At 47.6% G+C, this 24176-nt stretch overlaps 1 protein-coding gene across 1 annotated transcript; it reads right to left on the reverse strand.

Annotated features, from left to right (window-relative positions):
* Positions 1–981: 981 nt before the first annotated feature.
* Positions 982–13869, reverse strand: LOC149335005 (barrier-to-autointegration factor B-like). Its single transcript, XM_089551701.1, has 3 exons — positions 13747–13869; positions 9711–9844; positions 982–7059 (listed from the first exon to the last, which is right to left on the reverse strand). Exons 1-3 carry the CDS (start codon positions 13799–13801, stop codon positions 6913–6915), a joined length of 336 nt encoding a protein of 111 aa, XP_089407827.1. The 5' UTR covers positions 13802–13869; the 3' UTR covers positions 982–6912.
* Positions 13870–24176: the final 10307 nt, after the last annotated feature.

The following is a 24176-nucleotide window of genomic DNA, read 5'->3' on the forward strand; positions in this document are numbered from 1 at the left end:
GCTTACAAACTCAGGGCTCAGGGTCAGGGCTTACTAACTCACTGTCGACGAATACTACACGGAGCAAAAATTGGACTTAGCTGATTTACCACCACCACACCCATCCTTATCGATCCGTGAAGCTCGCATTCTTCGCCGAATGCAGTTTAATCTCCTACGTACACCAGCCAAACTTCACCTGTACCGGCACACTTCCACACCTCAGCGCCCAAACTGTCCACACACATACGCAGACATAGAACACTGCCTTACACAACGCCACGCAGCCTTCCAGTCCGCCGTCGATTCTTTGCCTATCCTTGTCTCTTTCCACCAGTCGATTCAAGCTCGGAGCGTCCTTAGAGAAAATGCTAGGTTACGCAAGCATTTTGAGGTGAACGACCGTGTAGTGTAGCTTCTGCAATTCGCGCCAAAATGGCTGCTTATTTAGCGTGGTCTCGTTGTGATTAGAGCCTGGTACAATATAATCAAGGCGTTGACGCATTTCCAACATCCTTGGGCAAAAATTTCGAATATTAGAAAACTTTAAGGTACTGATATGGAAACATTGAAGGTAATGGTCAATTCTTCCGATATGTAGCAAAATCTTTGTTTTGTAATGCTTCCATCGCTCACATCAAGCAGTTAAGACTGCCATAGAAAACCTATGGGGAACGCTTTTGACGATAGCGAAAACGTTAATAAAAAACAAAAACAAAACAATGCAACCCTCCCGATGGGAGTTCTACGGATATATTGATTGTTATAAGGAAATTTTGAAATGTATGAAAAAAATTGTGTTCATAAACTCTTTCCCGTTAAAAAAATGGTTTTGTCCAGCGATAAAGTCGAGTTGTCCATTGTATGCTGTTAAGATAAAGCGGGCGCATTGCACACTTCCTAGTTTATTATATTCAGGCGTATTCACACGTTTCTTATAGTTTCGAACAAAGCGTGCAAGAAAAATGAATGTTTAATAAAATTATTACCAGACTCGAAAAATGTTTGCTCGACATGGTTTATTTCAAGCGTGTGACAATCGGGACCTGAATAATTCAGTACCTTATGTGGTTTTGGTTTGTCTTTGAGGCTCTTCCGTATGGCGTGCTGTTCTGCTAGATTAGAGGCGAAATTTCAAAAAATGATCTCATCAACTTCTGGAACTTCTGGATTTATTCAGCAGGAAGGGTCGGAGTAATACCCATATCTTCTTCAACTATGAGGCTAGAAATCGTATGCAAATGTGTTAAATATGATGGGACTATGATGGGACTCAAATACTGGTCGTGGCACGAGCCGCCAGCAAAGGTTTCCAGAATTAAACAGAAACAAAAATGTCTATGAACTGCTGCTGTATTGTTGCAAGTTATACGTACGAGAAACTTGAAGTTGTATTAAGTTGGGCGAGAAAGGCAGTTCTCTCAATGTGACCGTTGTAAAAACCGCGCTTAGTTAAGTTAAACACGCATCGTAGACAAATATCGTGACCATGCAGGGCGTGGGCGAGATTTGTTTATTTATTTTTTTTATTTATTTATTTCCTCAAAGGTCTCGGTTGAGACATTACATGAGGGAGTGGACGGTATCTGGCAAACAATGGTAAAAAATGTTAAGATGAAAGGTTGGCGATGCTCCGCTTGAATTCTAGTGGGTTGATGATAATGGCAACTTCGGTGGGCAGGTCATTCCAGTCTCGTGCAGTACGCTGAAAAAAATGAGTGCTGAAATGTAACAGTATGGGCTTGTAGGGGATACACTGCGTTACTGTGGCTGAACCGGGCGATGCGGTGGGCTCTTTTTATGTAGGGGTTATCAAGAGGCAAAGAATGGAAAAATTTATGAAAAAGGTTAAGACGTGCTATCTTACGGCGCGAGGCTAGGGGGGGCAAGTTGATTTGAGCTTTTAGCGCTGAGATGCTTGAGTGGTAGGAATAATTAGATAGAATGAATCGTGTTGCGCGGTTCTGAACCAATTCGAGGGCGTTAGTAAGATTATTGTGGTGCGGATCAAAAATAGCGTTAGCATACTCAAGCTTGGGTCGCACAAAGGTTTGAAAAGCAAGATGTTTAATAGAGGGAGGAGCGAGTGAAAGGTTACGGCGTAAATAACCTAGAGCACAATTAGCAGACTTTATTATGTGGTTAATATGACAGGTCCAAGTTAGGTCACGCGAGATATGCACACCAAGATATTTGAATGATTCAGATGTTCCAATCTGCAGGTTATTAATATTATAATTAGGCACTACATAATTACGACGACGATGAATGGACATTAACACGGTTTTAGAAATATTTAATGACATGAGCCATGTTTTACATCAGTCCTGTATGCAAATAAGGTCAGTTTGTAATGCGAAATGGTCGGTGGAGTTAGTAATTCCTCGGTAAACGACACAGTCATCGGCAAAGAGCCGGATATGAGAAGAAATGTTACACGGTAGGTCATTAATATATATCAAGAAAAGGAGGGGCCCGAGTACCGTTCCTTGCGGTACCCCTGAGAGCACAGGTGTTAAGGATGAAGAGTGTGAGTTGGCATATACGAACTGCTGACGGTTAGATAAAAACCCTCGAATCCAGTTCAGAACACATGGATGAATATTAAGGCGCGATAACTTTAGTAAGAGACGACCATGGGGGACCTTATCGAACGCTTTTTCGAAGTCTAAGAACACTGCATCAGTCGGGATATTACGATCAAGGTTTAAATGTAAGTCGTGCAGGAAAAGAGCCAGTTGGGTGTCACAGGAATCGTTGGTTGGTTGGTTTATGGGGTTTAACGTCCCAAAGCAACTGAGGCTATGAGAGACGCCGTAGTGGAGGGCTCCGGAAATTTCGACCACCTGGGGTTCTTTAACGTGCACTGACATCGCACAGTACACGGGCCTCGAATTTCTCCTCCAAAGAAATTCAACCGCTGCGGCCGGGATCGAACCCGCGTCTTTCGGGCCAGCAGCCGAGCACCATAGCCACTGAGCCACCGCGGCGGCCCCACAGGAATGGTTCTTGCGAAAACCATGCTGGCTTGAGTGAAAAAAATGAACGGACGATAGGAAGTTAGCAATATGTGAGTATAAAACATGCTCCATTATTTTGCAAGAAACGCTTGTTATGGAAATCGGGCGGTAGTTACTCGGCGATGATCGGCTTCCTTTCTTTAAGACTGGGATGACCTTGACCACCTGCCAGTCACGTGGAATTGAACCGGTGTTCAGGGATTCCTGGAATATGAGCGATAAGAACAGGTTACACGTATGTTTAGTATTTTTCAGCACTTTGGCGTTGATACCGTCCACTCCAGTAGATGACGAGTTCTTCAGTGACTCAATTACCTTGACTATGCCGACGGGATGAAATGTGATATTTTGCATGAGCGGGTTCGTAAAATATGGTGGATCTGGAAAATTGTCAAGGGGTTCATTAGTAAAGACCGAACTGAATGCTGGGTTAAGAACATCTGCAACCTCAGTGTCAGGAATAGGAGATCCAGAGCTACTGTTAAGTGAAATCTCATTACATTGATTAGGGCTAATGGTTTTCCAAAATCGTTTTGGGTTAGTCTGCAGCATAGATGGTAAAGTAGTAGAAAAAAACTTGCGTTTAGTCTTAGCGGTTAACTTGTCGTATTCTTTTGCGACAGCATGATACTTCTGCCATGTGGAAGAAGAGTTAGACAGCTCGGCCGACCGGAACAGGCGTTTTTTCTTATTATTGAGTCGTTTGAGTGATACATTAAACCATGGTGATGTTATTCTTTCTGTTATAGTAATGGTTGGAATGTAAAGACTTATAAGCCGATGCATCTCTGTTTTGAAAAGTAACCAGTTCGACTCGAGAGAATGTAGTGGAAAGTTAGCAGCGAAGGTGTCGAAGTAGTCTGATAATTCACGGTTCATGCTGGCATAGTCTCCTTTATCATAAAGCGTAAGTGTTTTTTTATTTTTTTGTTTCTTTAGTACGTTGCAATAAAAAGAAGTATGTATCGTCAAATGATCGTGAGACCGCGTAACAAGGTGATAGGAGTAAAATTATCAGGGTGCGTTGTTAATACGATATCTAGAACGTTGGATGAGTGGTCAGTAACGCGTGTGGGATCAGTGACGAGTTGAGTTAAGCCAAAAGTCATACACGTGTTTAAGAAATCGCTAGCCGGTCTGCTTTTCGATAATGTTGCGGCGGGATTAGACCAATCTATTGTTGGAAAATTAAAATCACCGAAGAGAAGGATAGGACTAAGTGGATATGTTTTAGTTAACACATTTAAGGCATCATGAAATAAGGGGGTGAAAGAACTGTCAGCATTAGGAGGGCGGTAACAGGTAGTGCATCGAAGCCAAATCATTTCCAGTTGTGAAGGGAGGTTAACAAATGAACAATGCTGATCCCGTTTAGTGGCGATCAATACACCTCCTCCGCGCGAATTATCGGGTCTATCCTTCCGGAATATGTCAAAATCTGGGAGAATTGGAAGAATCTCAGAATCGTGAACTGATGCGTTAAGCCATGTTTCAGTTAGTAGTAAGATATCGCATGAAGATGAACCTATTAAACTGCACAACGAATCGCGCTTGGGAAGAACACTTCGAATGTTAGCAAGCAGAAATGATAAAGGGTGACGATTCGGCGAACGGGGTTCAGAATTTGGTTTTAATGGTGGCTACAAGCTGTCCTCAACGACCTGGTTAGAAACATGGTCGAAATGGTATGTTTTTTCATTTGTGACAAGCTTTTCATTTCGCATTTTGTATCGCAGTTTTCGAGCCTTTCCAAACTCGATGAGGCGTTTCTGGGCAAGGCGCGTGCTGGGAGCGAGATCTTGAGCAACCGCATATCCTGTATCTTTGAATTTCCGAGCGGAAGACAGGACTTGCTCTTTGTCTTTAAAGTGAGCAAATCTCACAATTATAGGCCTGCACCTACCAGTTTGGAAAGTCCCAATACGATGTGCACGCTCAATGTCGCGTGGCTCTAACTGGATGTCTAAATACTGATTAATATGTGCAATGATGGTATTCTCAGAATCTGACCATGTTTCTTTATCTTTATCTTCAAGGCTATAGAAAACAAGGTTGTTTCGTCTGGATCGATTTTCTGCATCATTTATCCGGGCAGACAGAGCATTTAAGCCTTAATCGTCGAGATGGCAGTATAAGCCTGCGTTTGCTGATTGTCGGTCATCAAATTTCGTAAAGAAATCACATGCCTTGGTCACAAGTTTTATGACCTGCGCAAAGCCGCTAGTAAGCTTTTTGTTGTCGCTTGTACTTTTCTTCGCGTTATATATTTTTGTTTGCTGTTTTTGTTCCTTTGTTAGCTTTTTGTTCTTTTTTCCTACTTTTACTGTAAATAGAGGCTTGTTACGCGTGTGCCATTTTTAATATTCATGCCTAGTTGTGCACTTCAAGCTAGAACTTATTGCGTTTTTCGTGTCTTTCAACGATGATTTTGGTACCTTTTGAAATAAACCGCCAGTTGATGGCGCTCGCGGACTCCGTTTTTCGTGCCTTAACATTAACGCCTGACCAAATTTTTGCCTGAGCATAAAAACCTCTCAGTGAGGTGAAAATACCACTCGCTAATCCTCAGGTATTGCTAACAAAGGCCCGAAGGCTGGTATTAAATTAACGCGTCTCCACCACCATCCGACAACTGCGCCATGCTAACCTGTCAAACCTCTCAATCCTCTCAAACCGCCATAAGCCCCTGTCTGAGCACACCGACTAAGAAGTGTGAATCCTAAATATCTTCGAAAGATTGTCAATGAATGAGGAGCCTGGGAGTAATAGTTAAAAGTGAACTATTCAATTTTAGGTAACCAGCCTGGTAGTTTGCACGTCTTAGCTGTATCCTGATGCAATACGCGGCTGACAAAGCAATGCCGAAAAAAGCACTCTTCTCAATTAAAAAGCCTAGTTTTAAAAATGCTGACAGCCGTAGCTGAATCTCTCTGTATAGCCCTCGTTTTTTTTTTTTTTTTGTAATGTTGAGGTTTTGATAATCTGGGCACAAAAAAGGTCGTGAAAAGAAATTGGAGGATATGCTCAAGCTCCGCCTTTGAGAGTAGAACGCGACAGCGTGTTGCAGCGCTGCCAGGAAGTCCACGGAACGCCATCGCCTGCTCGGCGCGACACCTTGCCCAACACCTTTGAGCGCATTTTTCATTCTTTTCAGTTTGTTCAATTAATTAATTGACCAATTAGGCACACTACATTTTCTTAAGTACCATCATCAAGCATTGGCTTTTTCACTCTGAGAATTTTGACACCTTTGAACTACCCGTTTTCCATTTTTTATTTTTCATCTATGTAATTAATCAGTTAATCAATTAATTATAATGTTTTAATTAACTCGTCATTGCCTATCACGCACCGATCAATCAACAATCACTAAAACAGCAAATTACCATGATACGAATTTTTTTTTTTACGCAGCCCCCGCGATTACTTCCGACACGCGGTGACGACTACTACTATGCCGACGGCTTTTCGACCGAACGAGCTGTATACTCTAGCGCGTTAAATATCTTTTGCTGCACTTCGAGTTTTTGGATGTGTGAGATATGATTTAGCCGTGCCCATTAGATAGCAGCACATGCATTGAAAGTGGCCGAGAAACAACCTTCTACTGGTCCGAACCTCCTTACATGGCTGTCGCGCCAGGGATAGTTTTTTTTTTAATATATTGGATTAATTTTCCCATGGTGTGCCTCGGAATCTAGCCCTGGCACAAAGGGGAGTACCGCGGCACAGCTATGATGCCGCAGTAGAATCCGCTTCTCCGGTCAAACACTTGCCATGCTAAATACGCCCTTTACGGGATATACCAATATCCCTTGCTGTGGATGAAGACCCTTTCAGAAACTCAAGAGAGCGGCACATCTTTCCCCGCTAGGTGGGCTTCGGGCTGCTCTATGCGGGCAGTGTCCGACGTTCACAAGAATTCGTCGCACCACTCATTCAGGCATTGGTAACAGTCTTGCGCCTGCTTGCTGTTGGCTTCACACATGTCCTTCAGCCAGGAGATGAACTCATCCTTGTTTTTCTTCAGCAAGAGGAACTTTCCTAGAACAACGTAGGCCTGGAACAGAAAGCGAAAGGGAGATCCATTACACTGCACCACATGCTGAATTCGCATTTTGCTACGACTCACTCTACCATCGGCTCTGTTTTAGACTCCGCGTTCACAAACTAGGACAAGTGAATACTCCCCGCTGTTGAAACTGTGGCTCATTTGAGACAAGCCAGTACATTTTGTTAAAACGCTCAGCTTATGTAGACGAGTGTGCATATTAACGAGCCCAAACAGTGAACTGTGTTTTAGGTCCCTTGACCTACCCTTCATAAGGCAGGACTGAACAGCGCACACAGGACGAGGACACAGAGAAGAAGCGACAAGACACGAGTCAAGCAAGTGTCTTGTCGCTCTTCCCCGCATCCTCGTCCTGTGTGCGCTGTTCAGTCCTGCCATGCACCAACTAGGTCAGCTCTCCGTACTTCTTCTTATAGCCGATTCACACGACAGTCTGTTCGCCCACGGCTGGCGCATCACGAGTTCATACGCAACTAAAAAATGGCCTGCGATCCGATTACGTCAACCGGATGCGACGGACCAAAAGAGCAGATGACGCGCTGGGTGTACCACAGTTGCCAGAATATTTTGAAGTGTTTGGCAAAGCTGGTTGAACTGGCTTATCCTCCCGACTCATGACTGTGTGTGATCGAATAAAAGAAAGACTTCATTGAACTGCAGAGGAAGTCCTGCGGAGGGGGTGCGGCCCTTTGTCCAATTCCTCAATGGCCTGGACCGCCTTGCTAGCCCAGTTGCCAGAGCTAGCGCACGCATCTTCGCGGGCCGCCGCTAGTTCCCGCGAGGTGAGAGGCACCTGTGCTTCCTTGCTTGACCAGTCCGCGGGCCGACAGCGCGCCTCTCAGTGTGCTGACGCATGAACACGTGATGCGCGAGCCGCGGGCGAACGGACCGTCGTGTGCCGCACGCGGAACTTATAGGAGGTATTCACTGAGGCCGCGCTACCAGACGGCGCGAGCATCGCCGCGGCAAACGCGCCATGTTTGCGGTCGTTTCACGCCAGCTCGCGCAGTGAACACATACGCCGTGAGGTACCCGGCCTGAACTGTTAGTGATCAGTAACACATTTGCACGTTGTTAAATGCATCAGCGACCGCGTACACTTATTGTGCATGAAGTTTGCAGCACAATTTCTCTGTGCCGTGATAAAACAGAGCTGCCTCAACTCGGCAGCAAAACTGGCTGGCTGCACTGCACGCAAAAATGTACACGACTTACACCTTTTAATATCAGTTGATAACTGTCAGCTAGTCATGCAGGGCACATCGTGGATAAACAGCACGATTAACTACCGAAATTCCAAAACTAGCGCCGCAGAAACGGATAATTCCAGCGGCAGAACGGTCAAACAAATGCTCGCAGCACGAACGTCAGACCCAGCGAGAATATTTTGCAGTTTTGATTGTATCTACGTAGCGCTGCTTCAAGCCGTAGCAACACGTCACTTTCAGCAGATAGAGGTGACAATTTAAGCTACAGCTAAGCGAACAGACCCTTCGAATTACTCACCTCTCCAAAAACGGCACTTCGGCACCTCGGCCTTCGGCACCCTCAGCACGGCTCTTGGACTCACCCGCTTGTCAAGTAATTGCACCCTCTCATAGGTTTGTATGCTTTAATTCCTTGGCCTGTAAGCAAACTTAAGCCGTGCACAAGGTGGGCCTCGATACCGGTGAATTCAACGCGCGGCAGCAGTCCTGTACGTCGCACACCATGCCGGCGCCTCCGCATTCCTACGGGGGGTCGACCTTTTCACAAAGTAGAACCTTCTGAGCGTGCCCGCTCTTTTCTGCTTCGCACAGTTCACGGAATATTCACTCAGTCACGTGGCGGTACAGGTCGGACAGAAATTGTCTGCGGCGAGACGCGAAATACACTCACATTTCACCCATCACCAGCTACTTAAACGCTGCAGCTGGCTGCGGCGGACGCGCGCGCGACCACCAACATGGCGAACGCCGCGCCGGCAGCTAGCGCCCCTTGCGGATGACGTCATGTGAATACCTCCTATATGCCTTTCTACAGGACACTGGGAGTCTGTTGATACTGGCTAGCTTAGTTTGTTTTGAATGCCCCTTTAAAGGTGTTGTGTATCAACGGAGTTCTCTAAAGAAAATACTGAAAGGACACTTAAGCTCCGCCTTAAGGGTATGGAGCGATAACCTTGATGGGCTAATGTCCATATATGTGGACTTCGCCTTTCTCTGCTTAACATTGATACATGTAGATCACTGGGAGTCCTTATACCACTCCTGGCGCACTGGTGGAACGGTCTCATCCCGAGCAATCTCTAGCGACCAATCATTGGTTGAACTTCCACCTGCCACGGTGGACAGTTTACTCACAATCCTGTGGGCAGGTTATGATAACGTCACAAGGTCATGTGACCTGGGCGGCCTACCACGATTGATTCTCCTGGGATTTTTCGCACACAGCGCCTCCGATGACGCCGCCCCACCATCTGCACTAAATATTAAACTACTAGCAATATCTCGCGAACATAGTTAATCCTGCCGCAGGACAGGCTTAATTACGGATGATGAAAAAGGCCTTTGGCTCTCAGTGCACGCGGAGGCGCTGATGAAGCACACCACATCTACAATGAAGTCCATCGTGCGTAAAAAACCCGATGGCGGACTTACTTTATCAAAGCCTTTGTTTTTCAGCCGCGCTCCGAGGCCGTCGCCAATGCCAACAATTTCTGTGACGCTCTTGTCTCCCATCGGCTCAGAAACGAAGTTGCGCCGCTTCTGTGCTGACGACATGGCCAGCTTCACTGCGAGGGTGCAGAAGAGAAAATACAAGGTAAAGTATCGATCGAATCTGGCAATAACTGCAAAGAGGACACAGATCTCGGCACAGAAAAATGCTCCGGACACTATCGTATTTTCCTGAACGTAACGCGACCACGATTGTAACACGAGCGTCGACTTTGCCGGCGCAAAAAGACGCGAAAAATTGCTGGGACACTTCCGCCTTTAATGATATGCCGCGCTTTCTGTTGCCTGCGCAGACACCAACACTGTTTCCTCTTATTCAATCATTATGTGAAAGATCACAAGACATGTACAGGTATTTCAAGGAAGGTGAACAATAATTAAAAAAATAGGATATTCGAGGTAAAGAGAAGCTTTAGCAGTGTTTTAAAAATCGTATACATGTCGTGCATAACGAAAGCTCCTAAGGACACTTCGGCTTTTCCCGCCTCGAAGATCCAACAACGTTTTTATTGGCCTGGAATGTACACGACAACCAAGCGCTACGTCGCAAGATATGTGCCCCCTGTCAACGCCTGAAGCGATGCTCTACCCTCTGACTGGTCTTATTCACCCGGTCAAGCCCCTTGCATCACCTTTTGACAAAAGTGGAATCGATTTGATCGGCCCTTTTCCGAAGGGGTCTGACGGTCACCGCTGGATTATGGTGGCTGTGGGCTACTTGAGCCGATATGCGGAAACGGTTGCGCTCGTTTCTGCCAAAGCGGCCGATATGACCTCTTTTTTCTTGGTCTTTAATCTTCAGTGACCGCGGTCATCAGTTCGCTGCCGACGTTGTGGAAGAATTGCTCTGATTCTCTGGACTCTCATCAACACGATGTCTATGTATGTGGCGTCCGATCATAAGAACTGGGACGCCGTCTTGCAGGTTCTGACGTAATGGTGCAGACATAAGTAAACAGAACACGGCATTCCGTTTTAAGTGGATTCATGTATTCCCTATCAAAAAAAAAAAAACCCGTTAGGGATCACTGCAGCAACCCGCATTGGGAGAACGCGAAAGCACTAACGCCTCCATGGAACTCGTTGTCTCTCTATGCCCCTCTTAATTAGCATCGCATTAGCCTTCATTAGCACATTAATTAGCTATTTAATTGCCAATAATTGATACCAGTTAATCATCTTCACTGATTAGGGTTATCGATTGCAATCTTTTTGTTTGAATTTTCTTAATTAATCACCTTAATTAATCACATTCCCTCTGATTACACCCATTTTCACCTCAATCACGCAATTCGGTTCTTCAAATTTGGCGCCATTGCTGCTTTCCCGTCCACGCAATATATCCCCGTCCAGGCTATTCAACCGTCCAAAGACTTTTGCTTCTAAATAATTAACTAATTAATCTATGTCAATCAAACATTTTGTTCGGTTAATTATCACCCATCAAACACATTTCAATCCATTTCAAACTTTATTGTCACTCATTTGCCTATTTTTCTACTATTTTGCCGTCCCTGGCTGTTTCCCTGTCCATTCACTATTGGCGTCCAAGGAGAGGGCTGAGTCGGGCTGGTTGGTTCATGCTGAATGGTACGACGAAACAGCGCTGACGGACGGGACGGAAGAAGAGACAGACACATGCGCTGACTAACAACCAAATGGTTTATTGCGAAAGGGGGGGGGGGGGGGGGGGGCAATATAAAGCATAGAAGGGAAGAAAATGCGGGACTTCCTCTTAATTAGTGATGATTTCCCGTATACATGTCATGTAATGTTCGTCCCGCAATTTATTCCCTTCTATGCTTTATATTGCCCCCTCTTTCGCAATAAACCATTTGGTTGTTAGTCCGCGCATGTGTCTGTCTCTTCTTTTTCCGTCCTGTCCGTCAGCGCTGTTCAGTCGTACCATTCACTATTGACCTCCGCGCTATTTCGACGGTTTTTCGACACTTTTGGCTATAATAATTAACTAATCATCCTAGTGACATCAATTTTTTTTTGCGCATCATCCTCACATCACCCTCTATTGATTACAACCATTCGTTTGATACTATCTCCTTTAACCTTTTCGGCCCTGGATTTTTATTTCGGCCATAGATTTTTTTACTCCGCGGTTTTACAATGCCTAAGGCCCTATAACCACGCAGTAAAAATTTAAAACTTGTGGTGCGAGTATTAATCGATTTACAGGTATGGTGTCAAAATCGCACATCAGGGTTCAATGGGTGTAAAATGCTAGTGGGACCGTTTTGGTAACCGCAACCGACAAAAAAGAAATTAACGAAAAAATTTCTTATTTTGCAGTGTGGAGACCTATAAAGAAGCTTTTTTTACTTTGTAAGGGATAGACAATCTCGCAGTTTCAACAAAAAACTTCGCTCGCTCCTGTTTACCTTCGTTTTGTATCATACCTCCGCGTTCTTGTTCCTGCCAGGTATGTGTTCCAGCTTGTGTACGTCACGTCAACAGCTCACACGTTCAAAACTTGCGTAGCCTTCCTGGAAGGCGACTGTGGTCAAGATAAATGCTTTCCTCGAATCTGTAACGCCGTCCTCTGTCCAGCTTCACGAAGCACTTCCATAGCGCCCAGCGCGAAGGTCGGCAAATCAAAGTTCTAACCTTGCGCGCGGCACACTGCATCTCGCTTGCGCTTGTTTTCAAACCAGCTGTTTGCTATAGAAGAATTCATAAAGTGGAACATAATGTCGTCATGTCTGTGTCTTGATCGAATGCTGTTCCCTACAGGTGACAGGAAATTCCCTCTCATCCGTAGGCTTATGAGTTGAGGATATCCCTCGGCTGGGCAGAAAGCAGAAGCTGATTATCAGCACACCAAATACGCTTTCTCAAGAAAACACAGCCAAACACGCTGCACTGATCCGAGCGTCTAGGGCGAGCCACACGTGCTGCACGAGCGGTGGAGCGCAAGTTTCAGTGTAAATACACCGCTCGCTTCTTGCAGCTCAGTGTCGATGCTCACAGCTCACAGGAGGAGGAGAAAGGTAAAAAAAGGAATAAAAGCGCAAGGTCAGGCGTGAATTTGTTCTCGCTATTCCTTTGGTCCGGTTGCTGTTCGCCGACATCCGCATGGTCATTTCCAGGCTCAATCCGAATATTCCCCATGTATGATAGCGAAAATTTCCATTTTCCAATTCATCAGAAAGCAAATTATAAGATTTTGTCCATTTTCTGTGATCAACATTCATGTCAGCAGTCCAAAAAGGCTGTTAGTATAGGTGGATCTGCTAAAATACTAGCAGATTCTATTCTACAAAGATGACCTATCATCACTCAATGGCCGCAGCTGGCAACCGTTGAGCCCTGATGGTGTCAAAATCGCACATGTCAAAAATGTGTTCAAACGGAGCGTCTACACATTCAGTAATATTTACGACGGGGATGTGAGCTTGGATAGGCGTTTCACACAACATATAAAAATCTGAGCGCAGAAGAACTAAGGGTTAGTGAGATAAAAATGCACAAATTTGCCACATTTCGGCTTCTTCACTCCATGCCTCCCATGCTGCTACTTCTTCTTCCTTAGACCGCACAGCTCAATGGCAGTCCGTGAACAGCGATGTCGATAGCAGCAGGGATCCCTAAGGAACTATCTTATTAAAAATTAATAGTATTTTCTTCTATTACTGAGGCCTGAGCGTAATATTTGTGTTGTGGTGTCAATTGACACCGCCAGGGCCGAAAGGGTTAAGAACGTCACAACTGCTGCGGACACGTTTTTGGTGACACGACCTCGCCGACATAGCCTAGTAATGCTTTGGCATTAATAAAGAAACACTGTCTATTGATTGAAAGCTCATTAGCGTCCACTACCAGTATTCACGCACTATAGCTTCTAATTTCAATTAGGCAACGCGTCAAAAAATTAGAAACCAACAGAATGAAACATGAATTAACTGGATCCGATATTCCCCTTTCTTCCTTCTCTGTCTACGCTTACCGATAACCTTCATGGACACGATTCTTCCGTTCTCCGCACACAGTGACTTTTCCATCTGGCAACATGTCTGCCTAGCTGAGGAAGCCCATCATCTTCTCGTCTGCGAATCAACACAAGCCAAGACCGTGCCCAGGTCCGGTACGACGACGCGCATTTTGCGGTCACGTAAGAACCGGGAGATCTGTTTTGACTTGGGACTCCGTGACGCCGCCGAGTGTGGTATCAGAAGTACTTGAGGAAATACGCCAGACCGTGTCGTCATCAGTCGGCTGAATGACCCCACCTCTGTCATCGCAAAAGTGACCTCTGGGAATCGTCGCTCAAGGAAGATTGAAACGCTGCAGTCGCAAGCCTTCTTAACTCGACCTTCTTCTGCCCCGGCACAACTGTTACGCTGGTTAAGCTGCGCGGCGCATGAGATGGAAGAGGCCTGGTCGATTCCCAAGACTCGGGCTGTGAATAGCCGGACGCTGGCCGTTCCCTTTCTTTTTCTCGCCCATTTGCCGTTCTTCCTGTGGCATCCCCGTAGCAATATATTTCCGAAGACTCGTTGTTCCCATATAGTCGTATCGACAAACACATTTTGCATGCGCACATCCGAAGTTCTTTCTTTATGACCGCTGTTCACGGTCTGTCCCTTCATGAAACATCATCTTGTGATATACAGTATTGTACGTTTTTATCGTGAATATTTTCAAAAATTTTCCCGCCTCAACCGTTAGCTCGTTTGCGGTGAAACTGCACACAGAGCTTGCGTATTATGGTAACTTTTGTATCGTAGCAACTTTTGCAACGGTACTTACTTAGTTGCGCCGTGCATGATGCGAAAACGTAATCGTCTGCGTAGAGATCGGTGAACCAAAACCCGCAAACACAGTTTTTTTTCGCTGAAGGGCGAAAGTGGCGCCATCTGTTTCCTGCGGTGGAAAGCGTCACGACAAAGCGCCGAGGCGAGCGTTGCAAGATGTGCGGACCCTTTGAATATGCTGTTTCGGCATTGGCGTCCGTTTCAACTGTAGCGCTTCCAACATTTTCGGCTAACTGAGGAAAAAAAATATACCTTAACAACTGATTTAACGAGTCTTTACCATTCAAAGGATATTGTTTGCAACGCTCACCACGGCGCTTTGTCGTACTTCTGAAGGAACCAGCGCACAAAACACAACGGACAAGAAAAAGGCGGAACACGACGGACAGGAGCGCTGAACTTACAACTTTATTTCGGAAGTACAAATGCAACGTATATATATATATATATAGCCATGTCAGTGGGGCGTGCCACACAAGGAAAGAAGGAACAAGTGGAATCTACAAGGTCATGAAGAGACAAGCGACACAAGCAAACCCAAAGATCTTAACTAATATAACAAGTGAAGGTGAGAAGTTTCAATGGAGGCAAGAAAAACAACAGGGAAAAACAAGGAAAAACGCCAGACCTCGTGAAGATGAAAATTGATACTGATAATAAAAACAGATAAAAACATACATGGCTATATATATATATATATACGTTGCATTTGTACTTCCGAAATAAAGTTGTAAGTTCAGCGCTCCTGTCCGTCGTGTTCCGCCTTTTTCTTGTCCGTTGTGTTTTGTGCGCTGGTTCCTTCAGAAGTATGTATTACCAACTAGCCCAACAACAAGTGTTGCTTTGTCGTGACGCTTTCCACTGCAGAAAACAGATGGCGCCACTGTCGCCCTTCAGCAAAAAATGCGTTTGGTTTGCGGGTTTTGGTTCACCGATCTCTACGCAGACGATTACGTTTTCGCATCATGCACGGCTCAACTAAGTAAGTACCGTTGTAAAAATTGCTACGATACAAAAGTTACCATAATACGCAAGCTCTGTGTGCAGTTTTACAGCAAACGAGCTAGCGGTTGAGGCGGGAAAATTTTTGAAAATATTCACGACAAAAACGCACAATACTGTATATTAAGCTGAGTTTATGCGGAGGTGAATACACATTTAAATCAAAATTAAAAATGGCCTCATGGCAAAGCGCGCGAAACATGCCAGTTTTTGGCCGTTGGGAGCCGGAACTTCATTTAAACGAAGCAGCACTGAGCTCGCCACTTTGTAAGCACTTTGTTTTCATTTTGCTGCATTGTTTTTACTTTTTTATCCACTCCCTTCTGTAACGCCCCACTGGGGCCCTGAAGGTATTGTAATAAATAAATAAATAAATAAATAAATAAATAAATAAATAAATAAATAAATAAATCCTTGAAAAGGCGACTACGCGGGAGAAAGGTGAGTACTCTATGATTTTTAACAGCACTTAGGTTGCAGAGGTGATGGTATCTGCAGAGCAAAATGCTAAATGTTTGGACGGACTCACCTATGAAACCACCGGCTGACCAGCTTACGATGGGAAAGCTGGTGTTATTCGGGCATAGGTCGCTTATCTCTGCTCATAGCCTCAAGTGGCCGCGAATGCAGCGAGATAGCGTTGTTTGAGGACAATCTTATCTTTCGATACACTTGCCCAAGGTGCTCCATACAAGTGTGCGCCGTGGCAACGCTAAAGACGTCGATCAACGTAGGCAAAAGCTATACCGTTGAACGTCCCATACGATGCCTTAGAAGAATTTATAGTTTCGGAATCGCTGGTGTCGTTCGCTGGTGTAATAAAAGCGACACGAAAGACGTATGGCATCAAGTGGCCGTGAATGCAACGAGATAGCGTTTGTTGAGGACAATCTTATTTTTCGATACATTTGCCCACAGTACTTCATGCAAGTGTGCGCCGGGGCAACGCTGAAGATATCGATCAACGTAGGCAAAAGCTATACCGTTGAATGTCCCATACGATGCCTTAGTGGGATGCATAGTTACGGAATCGCTGGTGTCGATCGCTGATGTAATAAAAGCGACACTAAAGACCTATGGCCTCAAGTGATTATGAATGAAACGAGTTTAGCTTTGTTTCAGGACCATCTTTCGATACATTTGCCCCTGGTGCTTCATACAAGTGTGCGCCGTAGCAGCGCTGAAGATGTAAATCAACATAGGCAAAAGATGCACCGTTGAATGTCTCAGAAGCTGTCTTAGTGGAATGCGTAGTTTCGGAATCGCTGGTGTCGGTCGCCGTAGTGAGTAGTGAGATCCCATCTGAGATCTCCATCTGAGATAGTCGGTAGTGAGATCCCATCTGAGATCTCCATCTGAGATAGTCGGTAGTGAGATCCCATCTGAGATCTCCATCTGAGATAGTCGGTAGTGAGATCCCGTAGTGAGTAGTGAGAACAGTAGTGAGATCCTATCTGGTCATTCATGAATAGCAGGAGCTTCCGGCTGTAAATTTTGAAGCGGAGTCACGGTTCTTGGCAAGCAGAACACATTGGAGCTTGACAATGGTGTCTGCTCCATACTATTCGCTCTCTTTCGCGGTCTTCTAAAAACAGACTGCAGTTCCGCCCCCACCTACCCCTGTCCAAAGCACGTACCAAGCACGGCACTAAAGGCTGGGGTTTACGGGTGCGACAGGCTGCGATGCAGACGCCATTTATTTCGAAAGATTTCCTCATATAACTATCGCCTTAAAAACTACAAAGATTAATTTGAAAAGTTTTGCAGACGTGGCTTTAATGCAGGACAATCATAATATTTTAAACAAACGTTAGACTTCGAATAAATTGGGCTTAAAGTTTAAATTTGTTTTGAAATGTTTAATATATACTCTTTTTCTACTTTAACTGGGTATAGCTTCATAATTTAGATTTAAATATAAACAATATAGAAAAGAGTGAAAGAGAAATGAACCGCATTTTAAACTGTGCCCGCATATTCAATCCCCGCACTGAGTCAGTGTCCCTTTCTGCGGACACATCTCTTGTGAAAAGTCTAAAAAAATTGTGGCTCAAAGTCACCTGGGCAAGGGTCTTTACAAGAACGACACCGAGAAGGGCATGAGCTGGCACGTTGAATCGATTCTGAGTGAATAATGCACGCAGCGCAATTCGCTGTTTGTTCTGCGGGTAGTTTCACAAGCCCTGCTACGTCGTCACTTACGTAAGCGCCATACCCTTGGATTTCCGCCGGCGGTGTGCGGTTTCATGAAGTTTCCGAATAGTTGCGCAACGCCTAGAGAGGGAGCGCTGCCTCAAGGTTTTCATCGCGGTCGTTGCAGCGCTCCGCTTATCGGAGGTGAATTTCGGGAAAGAAATACACGAGCGACACGGTATGTGGATTGAGTGTCACGGAACTGCGCGTGTTTTGTGGGACGCCGTAGTGACTAAGCGCTATGAATCCATTTCCTGACACGTGAAGTTTTCTAACATGTACTATCGGGGACAAAAATGGTATACTACACGCGGCGGGAGCCGGAGCAACGGGAAACTGCGTTGCAACGCCATCTACAGCCGACATCTGGGATCGAGACAGCCAATGCGTGACCTTTATTATCAGCAGGCATGTCGCTTGGCTCGTTTCATCATCATCGTCATCACCATAATCATTTATTTGGCCCTTAAAGGCCCCTTGGGGGTAATACATAAGGTGGGGGGGGGGGAGTGGTACATTCAACATGACACACATTTGTGGGGAGAAAAAAAAGGGAATCAATAAAAAAAAACACAGACAACAAAAGCATAAATAGAAATAATGTCACGAAAGGGAAATGAAACAATTTATACAGCAAGATAAGACATCAGACGTTCTTTAAACCTTACTGTTTCGTGCTTTAGCTCACCAAAATGCCGCAGTTTTCCGTTGCTCCGGCTTCCGCCGCGTGGAGTATACCACTTTTGTCCCCGATAGTACGTACACTGACACCGCAGAATTCGTGGGCGTTTTAAGAATCAAAATGATTTCAGTCCCTTTTCTCGGCAAATTAAGGCGAACGTCGTCCAAACCTGAGGCTGAACATGAGGGCGAACTTCACCGAATTAGTTCTGAGTAGTAGTAGTACAAGACCTTTATTCGGCCATAATTTACAGGCCGAGCACGTCGACCGCCTGGGCGAACAGAAGTCGCTGTTCTTCCTCCCTTTCAGCGCCAAGCCAGTCGAGCCAGGTGGTGATGGATAGAGAGGGTGGGGGGTAGGAACCCGACTACTGAGCATTCTGAACTTTCCATCCGAATGACATACAGCAGAAAAAAAAAATCTTCAACCCCTTGAACCGGCATGGACAGCAGCTTGGGCATGTTGGTTACTCATTTGTGATGGAACAATGCAAAACACCGGGACAAGAGCAGCGCTTGTCTCTTGTTCCGGTGTTTCTCGCTGTTCCATCACAATTGAACCGGCAGCGTCTCTAGCAGAACAGCATCACTTACCTCTGCCTTAGACGTTTCGACCATCGCCACTGCGGATTTCTTCACTGCATGGAAAAGCGACCTCGCTGAGCCGGTCCTCTAGCCGCTCGCATAACTGGCAGCCTGTCGTTGCTTTTGTTGTTAATCTCTTTCGATAGCCTGCCGCACTGTGCCCCGATCTACGTTTTTCACGTTCCGGGCAGCGCATGTTCGCGAAGGCCGCTAAAGAAACATTAGTCTTGAGAAACAAGACCGCGCAGTCGATCTCGACTGTAATTTAGAGTGCATGCTGATTTCGCCACCACTTCTTCGGAGGCCAGCACTCGTTCCGCGGGTCGCCTCTTACCGAAAGCGGTGAAGGTAGCCTATCGCCGGCCCGCCGCGGTGGGTCAGTGGTTAGGGCGCTCAATTACTGAGCCGGAGATCCCGGGTTCGAACCCGGCCACGGCGGCGGTGTTTGGATGGTGGTGGTGGTGAAAAACATTTATGGCCAATTAAATTTTTACGGAAAGGTGATTGGGGTAGGACCCTATTGGCCCTTTCCCCTCACAGTACTAGGTGGAGCCCCTATTCCGGGGCCCCATTGGCAAGCAACGCCGCCCGCGTCCGTTGAACCAAGACCTTTTGGCTCTTTAGATCTTGACAGCCGAGCAGGGCCGCCTCCCAGTCCTCTCTGGTGGGGTTGGGGTTAGGGGGGATAGATGGGTTAGATTGACACGCCCAAACCATGTGGAAGGTGTCAGACACCTCCCCACAGAACTGGCACGTGCCATCAAATGATGTATTGAAATGTTTAAGCACCGCCGGGCACAGTACAGTGTTAGTGATAATTTTGATGAGGAGGCGCTCGTCAGCGCGATCCAGACCCTTACAAGGGGCCGGGTAGCGCCGGTGCTCCTCCTTGTAGTAATCGGTGATTTGTTTGAATGTAATGGCCAGATTGTCTGATTGGGAGTACCCTTCCAAGGACAGGGAGATAGCCCGGTGAGAGAGTGCGCGGGCGGCCTGATCGGCCTGTTCGTTTTCCTGGAGTCCCTGGTGACCGGGGGCCCAAATCAGGTTGCGTGGAGTTGGATCTTCAGATCGACAGCTATATTCCAGTATGCGCCAGGCAAGCGGGGGAGCCCAGCCCAACTCGTAGTTCCGACAGGCCCCTCGCGAGTCGGTGATGATGTGTTTTGACTTGGGATTCGTGAGAGCCAGAGCAATGGCAATCTCCTCCGCGTGTGTTGCGCTGTAGGCTTTGAAAGTGAGCCCGTTAACTGTGTTTGTGTTGTGTACGACTGCGGCCGTGTACCACCCCCCGTGGTGTGGGCCGGCAACGTCTACGTAATACACATGTTCTTGGTTACCATAGTATCGCGCCAACGCTTCTGCGCGCGCCTGGCGACGACCGCTATGGTCTTCTCTGGACATGTTGCGGGGAAGGGGTCGGACCCGGAGGGCGCGTCTCCAGGGTTCTGGCACTCTCTCCCTTTCCTCAATGTGGCAGTCGTGTTTGATGTGTAGCCGGTTCAAGAGGCGGCGACCGGACGTGGTCTGTGCAAGACGCGTGTATTGGTTGACTAAGTGGGCTTCTCGAAGCTCCCGGAATGTGTTCACCACGCCCAAGGCCAGAAGTCTCTGGTTGGACGTGGTGACCGGGAGATCGAGAGCCCGCTTGATGACTTTCCGCAGGATGACCTCCAGTTGGTCATCATCGTGTTTGCGCAGGTGCAAGTAGGGAGTTGAGTAGAGGATTCTACTCGTTACGAAAGCATGGGCAAGCCGCAGTGCATCCTTGCTTCGTAATCCGCCCCGCTTTTTGGAGACCCGGCGGACCATTCGGCCCACCTGGTCTCCCACCGTGCGAAGTTTGGCTAGGGTGGTGTCGACTCTGCGTTGGTGGTGTATGAAGAGGCCAAGGACGCGGATCTCCTTGGCCTCCCGGATCGGTCCCGAGGGGAGACGATGCGAAGCGGTGTTGTGTCCCGAGGGGAGGGACGTAAGTGCACAAATTCTGATTTAGCTGGGGCGAACTGGAGTCCGCAGTAGGCCGCGTAGTCGTCGACTAGGGTCGCCGCTGCTTGCAGGCAGGACTCCATGTGGCCCAGGTTACCTTGCGTGGCCCAGATTGTAATGTCATCCGCATAAAGAGCGTGATGTATCCCGGGAAGAGAAGACAATTTGGAGGGAAGATGAAGCATTGCCAAATTGAAGAGGAGGGGAGACAGGACCGCGCCTTGAGGTGTTCCCTTCGAGCCGATGGTGTATGGCCCGTGTTCCGCATCTTGTATGCGTATGTAGGCTTGACGGTCTGTAAGAAATTGTTTTATGTAGTTGAATGTTTTGTGGCCACAGTTGGTGTTACTGAGGTGGTCCAGGATTACTTCGTGTTTGACATTGTCGAATGCGCCTTTAAGATCCAAGGCCAGGACCACCTTGTCGTTGTGGGGACATTCGACAGGATCTAAGATGTCGTGGTGAAGTTGCAGAAGTATATCCTGTGCTGACTTGTGAGGGCGAAAACCGAACATGGTGTCCGCGAAAGTGTGCTGTGTTTCGAGAAAATCGGAGAGTCTGTCGCGCACCATCGTCTCCATCAGCTTGCCGACACAAGACGTGAGGGAGATGGGACGAAGGTTCTCCACATCAATAGGTTTTCCGGCCTTCGGAATAAAGGTCACGAGAGCCGATTTCCAATCGAGAGGGAGAGGAGTCTCTCCGTCCCAAATGCTATTGATGTATTTGAGGAGCGCGGCGTAGGCTGCGTCGGGAAGGTTGGCCAAGAGCTTGACCGTAACCTTGTCGCGCCCGGGTGCAGTGCCCCGCTTCATTTTGCTTAAGGCTGCCCGGAGGTCGTGGAGTTGGAAAGGCTTGTCCAGCTCCGTGTTCTCTTCGCCTGCATACGAGAACGCCGCCTGCCGATTGTCCTTAGTGGTGCACAGGTATCGATCCCTGAGAGTGTGCGCTAGCTGTTTTGTCGTTCCTGTAAAGTTGTGCAAGGCCCTATGTAATTGGCGTTGGGTTTCCGTGCGTGTTTGTGTTGGATCGATGAGAGCGCGGAACAGGCGCCACGTGTTGCGGCCAGACATCTGGCGAGCAGCCGCGTTGCACCGGTCCACCCAGTTAGTGTCGGCTAGCTGAGTAGCATATTCCGCTGCCTGTTGTGTGAGTTCGAGGATGCGGTTCTTTAGGCGTCTGTTATGTTTCTGTTTCTTCCATCGCTTCGTGAGGCTGCGACGGGCCTCCCAAAGGTGGAGAAGGTGGTTGTCCACGTCTGTTTGTGTTTCTGTGAGCTGTATCTGCTTATCGTGTTGTGTGAGTGTAGACGTGAGCGATCTGGACCAGGCGTCGTATCCCGACTGGAGGGGGTCTACGATAGGTAGAGAGGTGCGGAAAGTCGTCCAGTCAGGGATACGAGCTTGTTTTAGTGGGCGTTTCAGGGGACGCATGTAAATGGTTGTGTTGATTATACAGTGATCACTACCTAGAGTGTCCTCTGTATTCAGCCAGTCGGCATGGCGTATGTTGCGTGTAAATGTGAGGTCCGGGCAAGTATCTCGTTGAATGGAATTGCCGACACGTGTTGGGTATGCGGGGTCAGTGTGCAGGGTGAGTCCAAGTGTGGAAAGAAGTTCCGCAAGCTTCCTCCCACGCCTGTCCTCCCGGGGGTATCCCCATAGCCTGCTCGGGGCGTTGAAATCGCCGACGATTAGGAGGGGATCCGTACCCGCCACCTGCATAGCTTGAGTGAAAATTTCATTGAACGTGACGTTCTTAAGTTTCGGTGGGCAGTAAATATTTAGAATGTGTACAGGTGGGTCAGACCGCTTTAGGGGCAGCACTGAAACCATCGTTTATGGGAAAGACGGTGTTGTGGGAAGTGTGACCTCCTGCGCAGTGTATCGCTTGTGAACAAGTATACATGTCTGCGGGTTGTGTTGAAATGTAGTGTAGTTTGTGAGTTTGGTACCGGCGCCGGGTTCCTGAAGGGCAACCACGGCGACGAGGAACTCAAGGTTCTCAAGAAAGAGGCGGAGATGAGTCCGCTTCTTGTGGTTCTTGAGACCCCGGCAGTTCCACTGCGTTAGTGTAAGCGGCTGAGTTGTTCTTGCTCGCGACTTAGGGTTGGGGGCCATGGTCGGAGGAGGAGGGTGGGGTCACGTTGTTAAGACTCCCCAGTCCGCTAGTGCCCGGCGCAGACGTGCAGGAGTCTTCCGAAAAGTCAAAGTCATCGAGAATAGCTCTATTGAATTTTGAGGGGCGGTTAGCGTCCCTGATGGGTCCTACGCGTTTGAGGACGCGCGGATTGTCTTTTATCCATTTTTGGATAATGTGCGTTACGGCTTGTGTCACCTGTGCGATGACACTCTCCACCTGACGCGCGATGGTATCATGGATAATTTTGGGGAGGTCAGCCAATTGTGTTTCAATTGCGGTCACCCGGGTCTCCATGGCCGCGGCGCGACTCTCCATAGGAGGAGGGATCTCCCTGTCATGTTTTCTGCCTCGTCGCTCGACGCGGGCGGAGTATGGAATTGGGATTTGAGCGAGTTAAGCTCGCTGGCTAGTTTTTCGTTTTGAGCTCGCAAGAGGGCGAGCTCGCGCTTGAGTTCCTGCGTCTCGGCGGTGCTGGTGGGGGAGGAGGGAGGAGGGGAAGGAGAGGAGGCGACCCTCGCCCAGCTGCCTACCTTGGGTTGGTTGCAGGCGGCGCCGCCAGATGAAGCGCTGAGAGCTGGGAACTCCGCTGCTCCGGGTGGTGGCGTTACCGTTGCTGTCTTGGCAGGGGAGGCATCACGCCACGCCATGGCGTCTTCTGGTTGTTTTGCTGCCGCCCTCCCCGTGTAGCGCCGGCATTGGCTCCCTTGGATGGCGTCCTGGGCCCTGGCTGCGGCAACTTAATGAATTTGGCGGTGCATTCGCGGGAGCTGGTGAGGTGCGGGCCCCCGCAGATTAAGCACATAGGATTGCAGACGTGGGCGGCCATCCCCTCAGTACCAAGCCCCACGTTTTGGCCACAAATGCCGCATCTTTCCTTGACCGGGGTGGGACAGTTGTCCACCCGGTGCCCCAGTGTGCCGCAACGGTAGCACGCTGGCACTGTTTTTTTGTACTCCTTGACGGGAGTCAGTTCTGCGTTATAGTGGACGTAACGCGGAACGGTGCGTCCCTCAAAAGTCAGCACAGCTAC

This window comes from Amblyomma mixtum, chromosome 7 (genome assembly GCF_055824585.1).
Source record: "Amblyomma mixtum isolate Tamu chromosome 7, ASM5582458v1, whole genome shotgun sequence".
Classification (NCBI taxonomy): domain Eukaryota; kingdom Metazoa; phylum Arthropoda; class Arachnida; order Ixodida; family Ixodidae; genus Amblyomma; species Amblyomma mixtum.

Excerpts from the sequence above, each read along its gene's own strand:
- LOC149335005 (XM_089551701.1), bottom strand. The coding sequence starts at position 13,801 with ATGGAAAAGTCACTGTGTGCGGAGAACGGAAGAATCGTGTCCATGAAG. Across the intron at positions 9,845-13,746 it reads CGTGTCCATGAAGGTTATCG|TGAAGCTGGCCATGTCGTCA; the intron begins GTAAGCGTAGAC and ends GCACCCTCGCAG. Across the intron at positions 7,060-9,710 it reads AAAACAAAGGCTTTGATAAA|GCCTACGTTGTTCTAGGAAA; the intron begins GTAAGTCCGCCA and ends TTTCTGTTCCAG.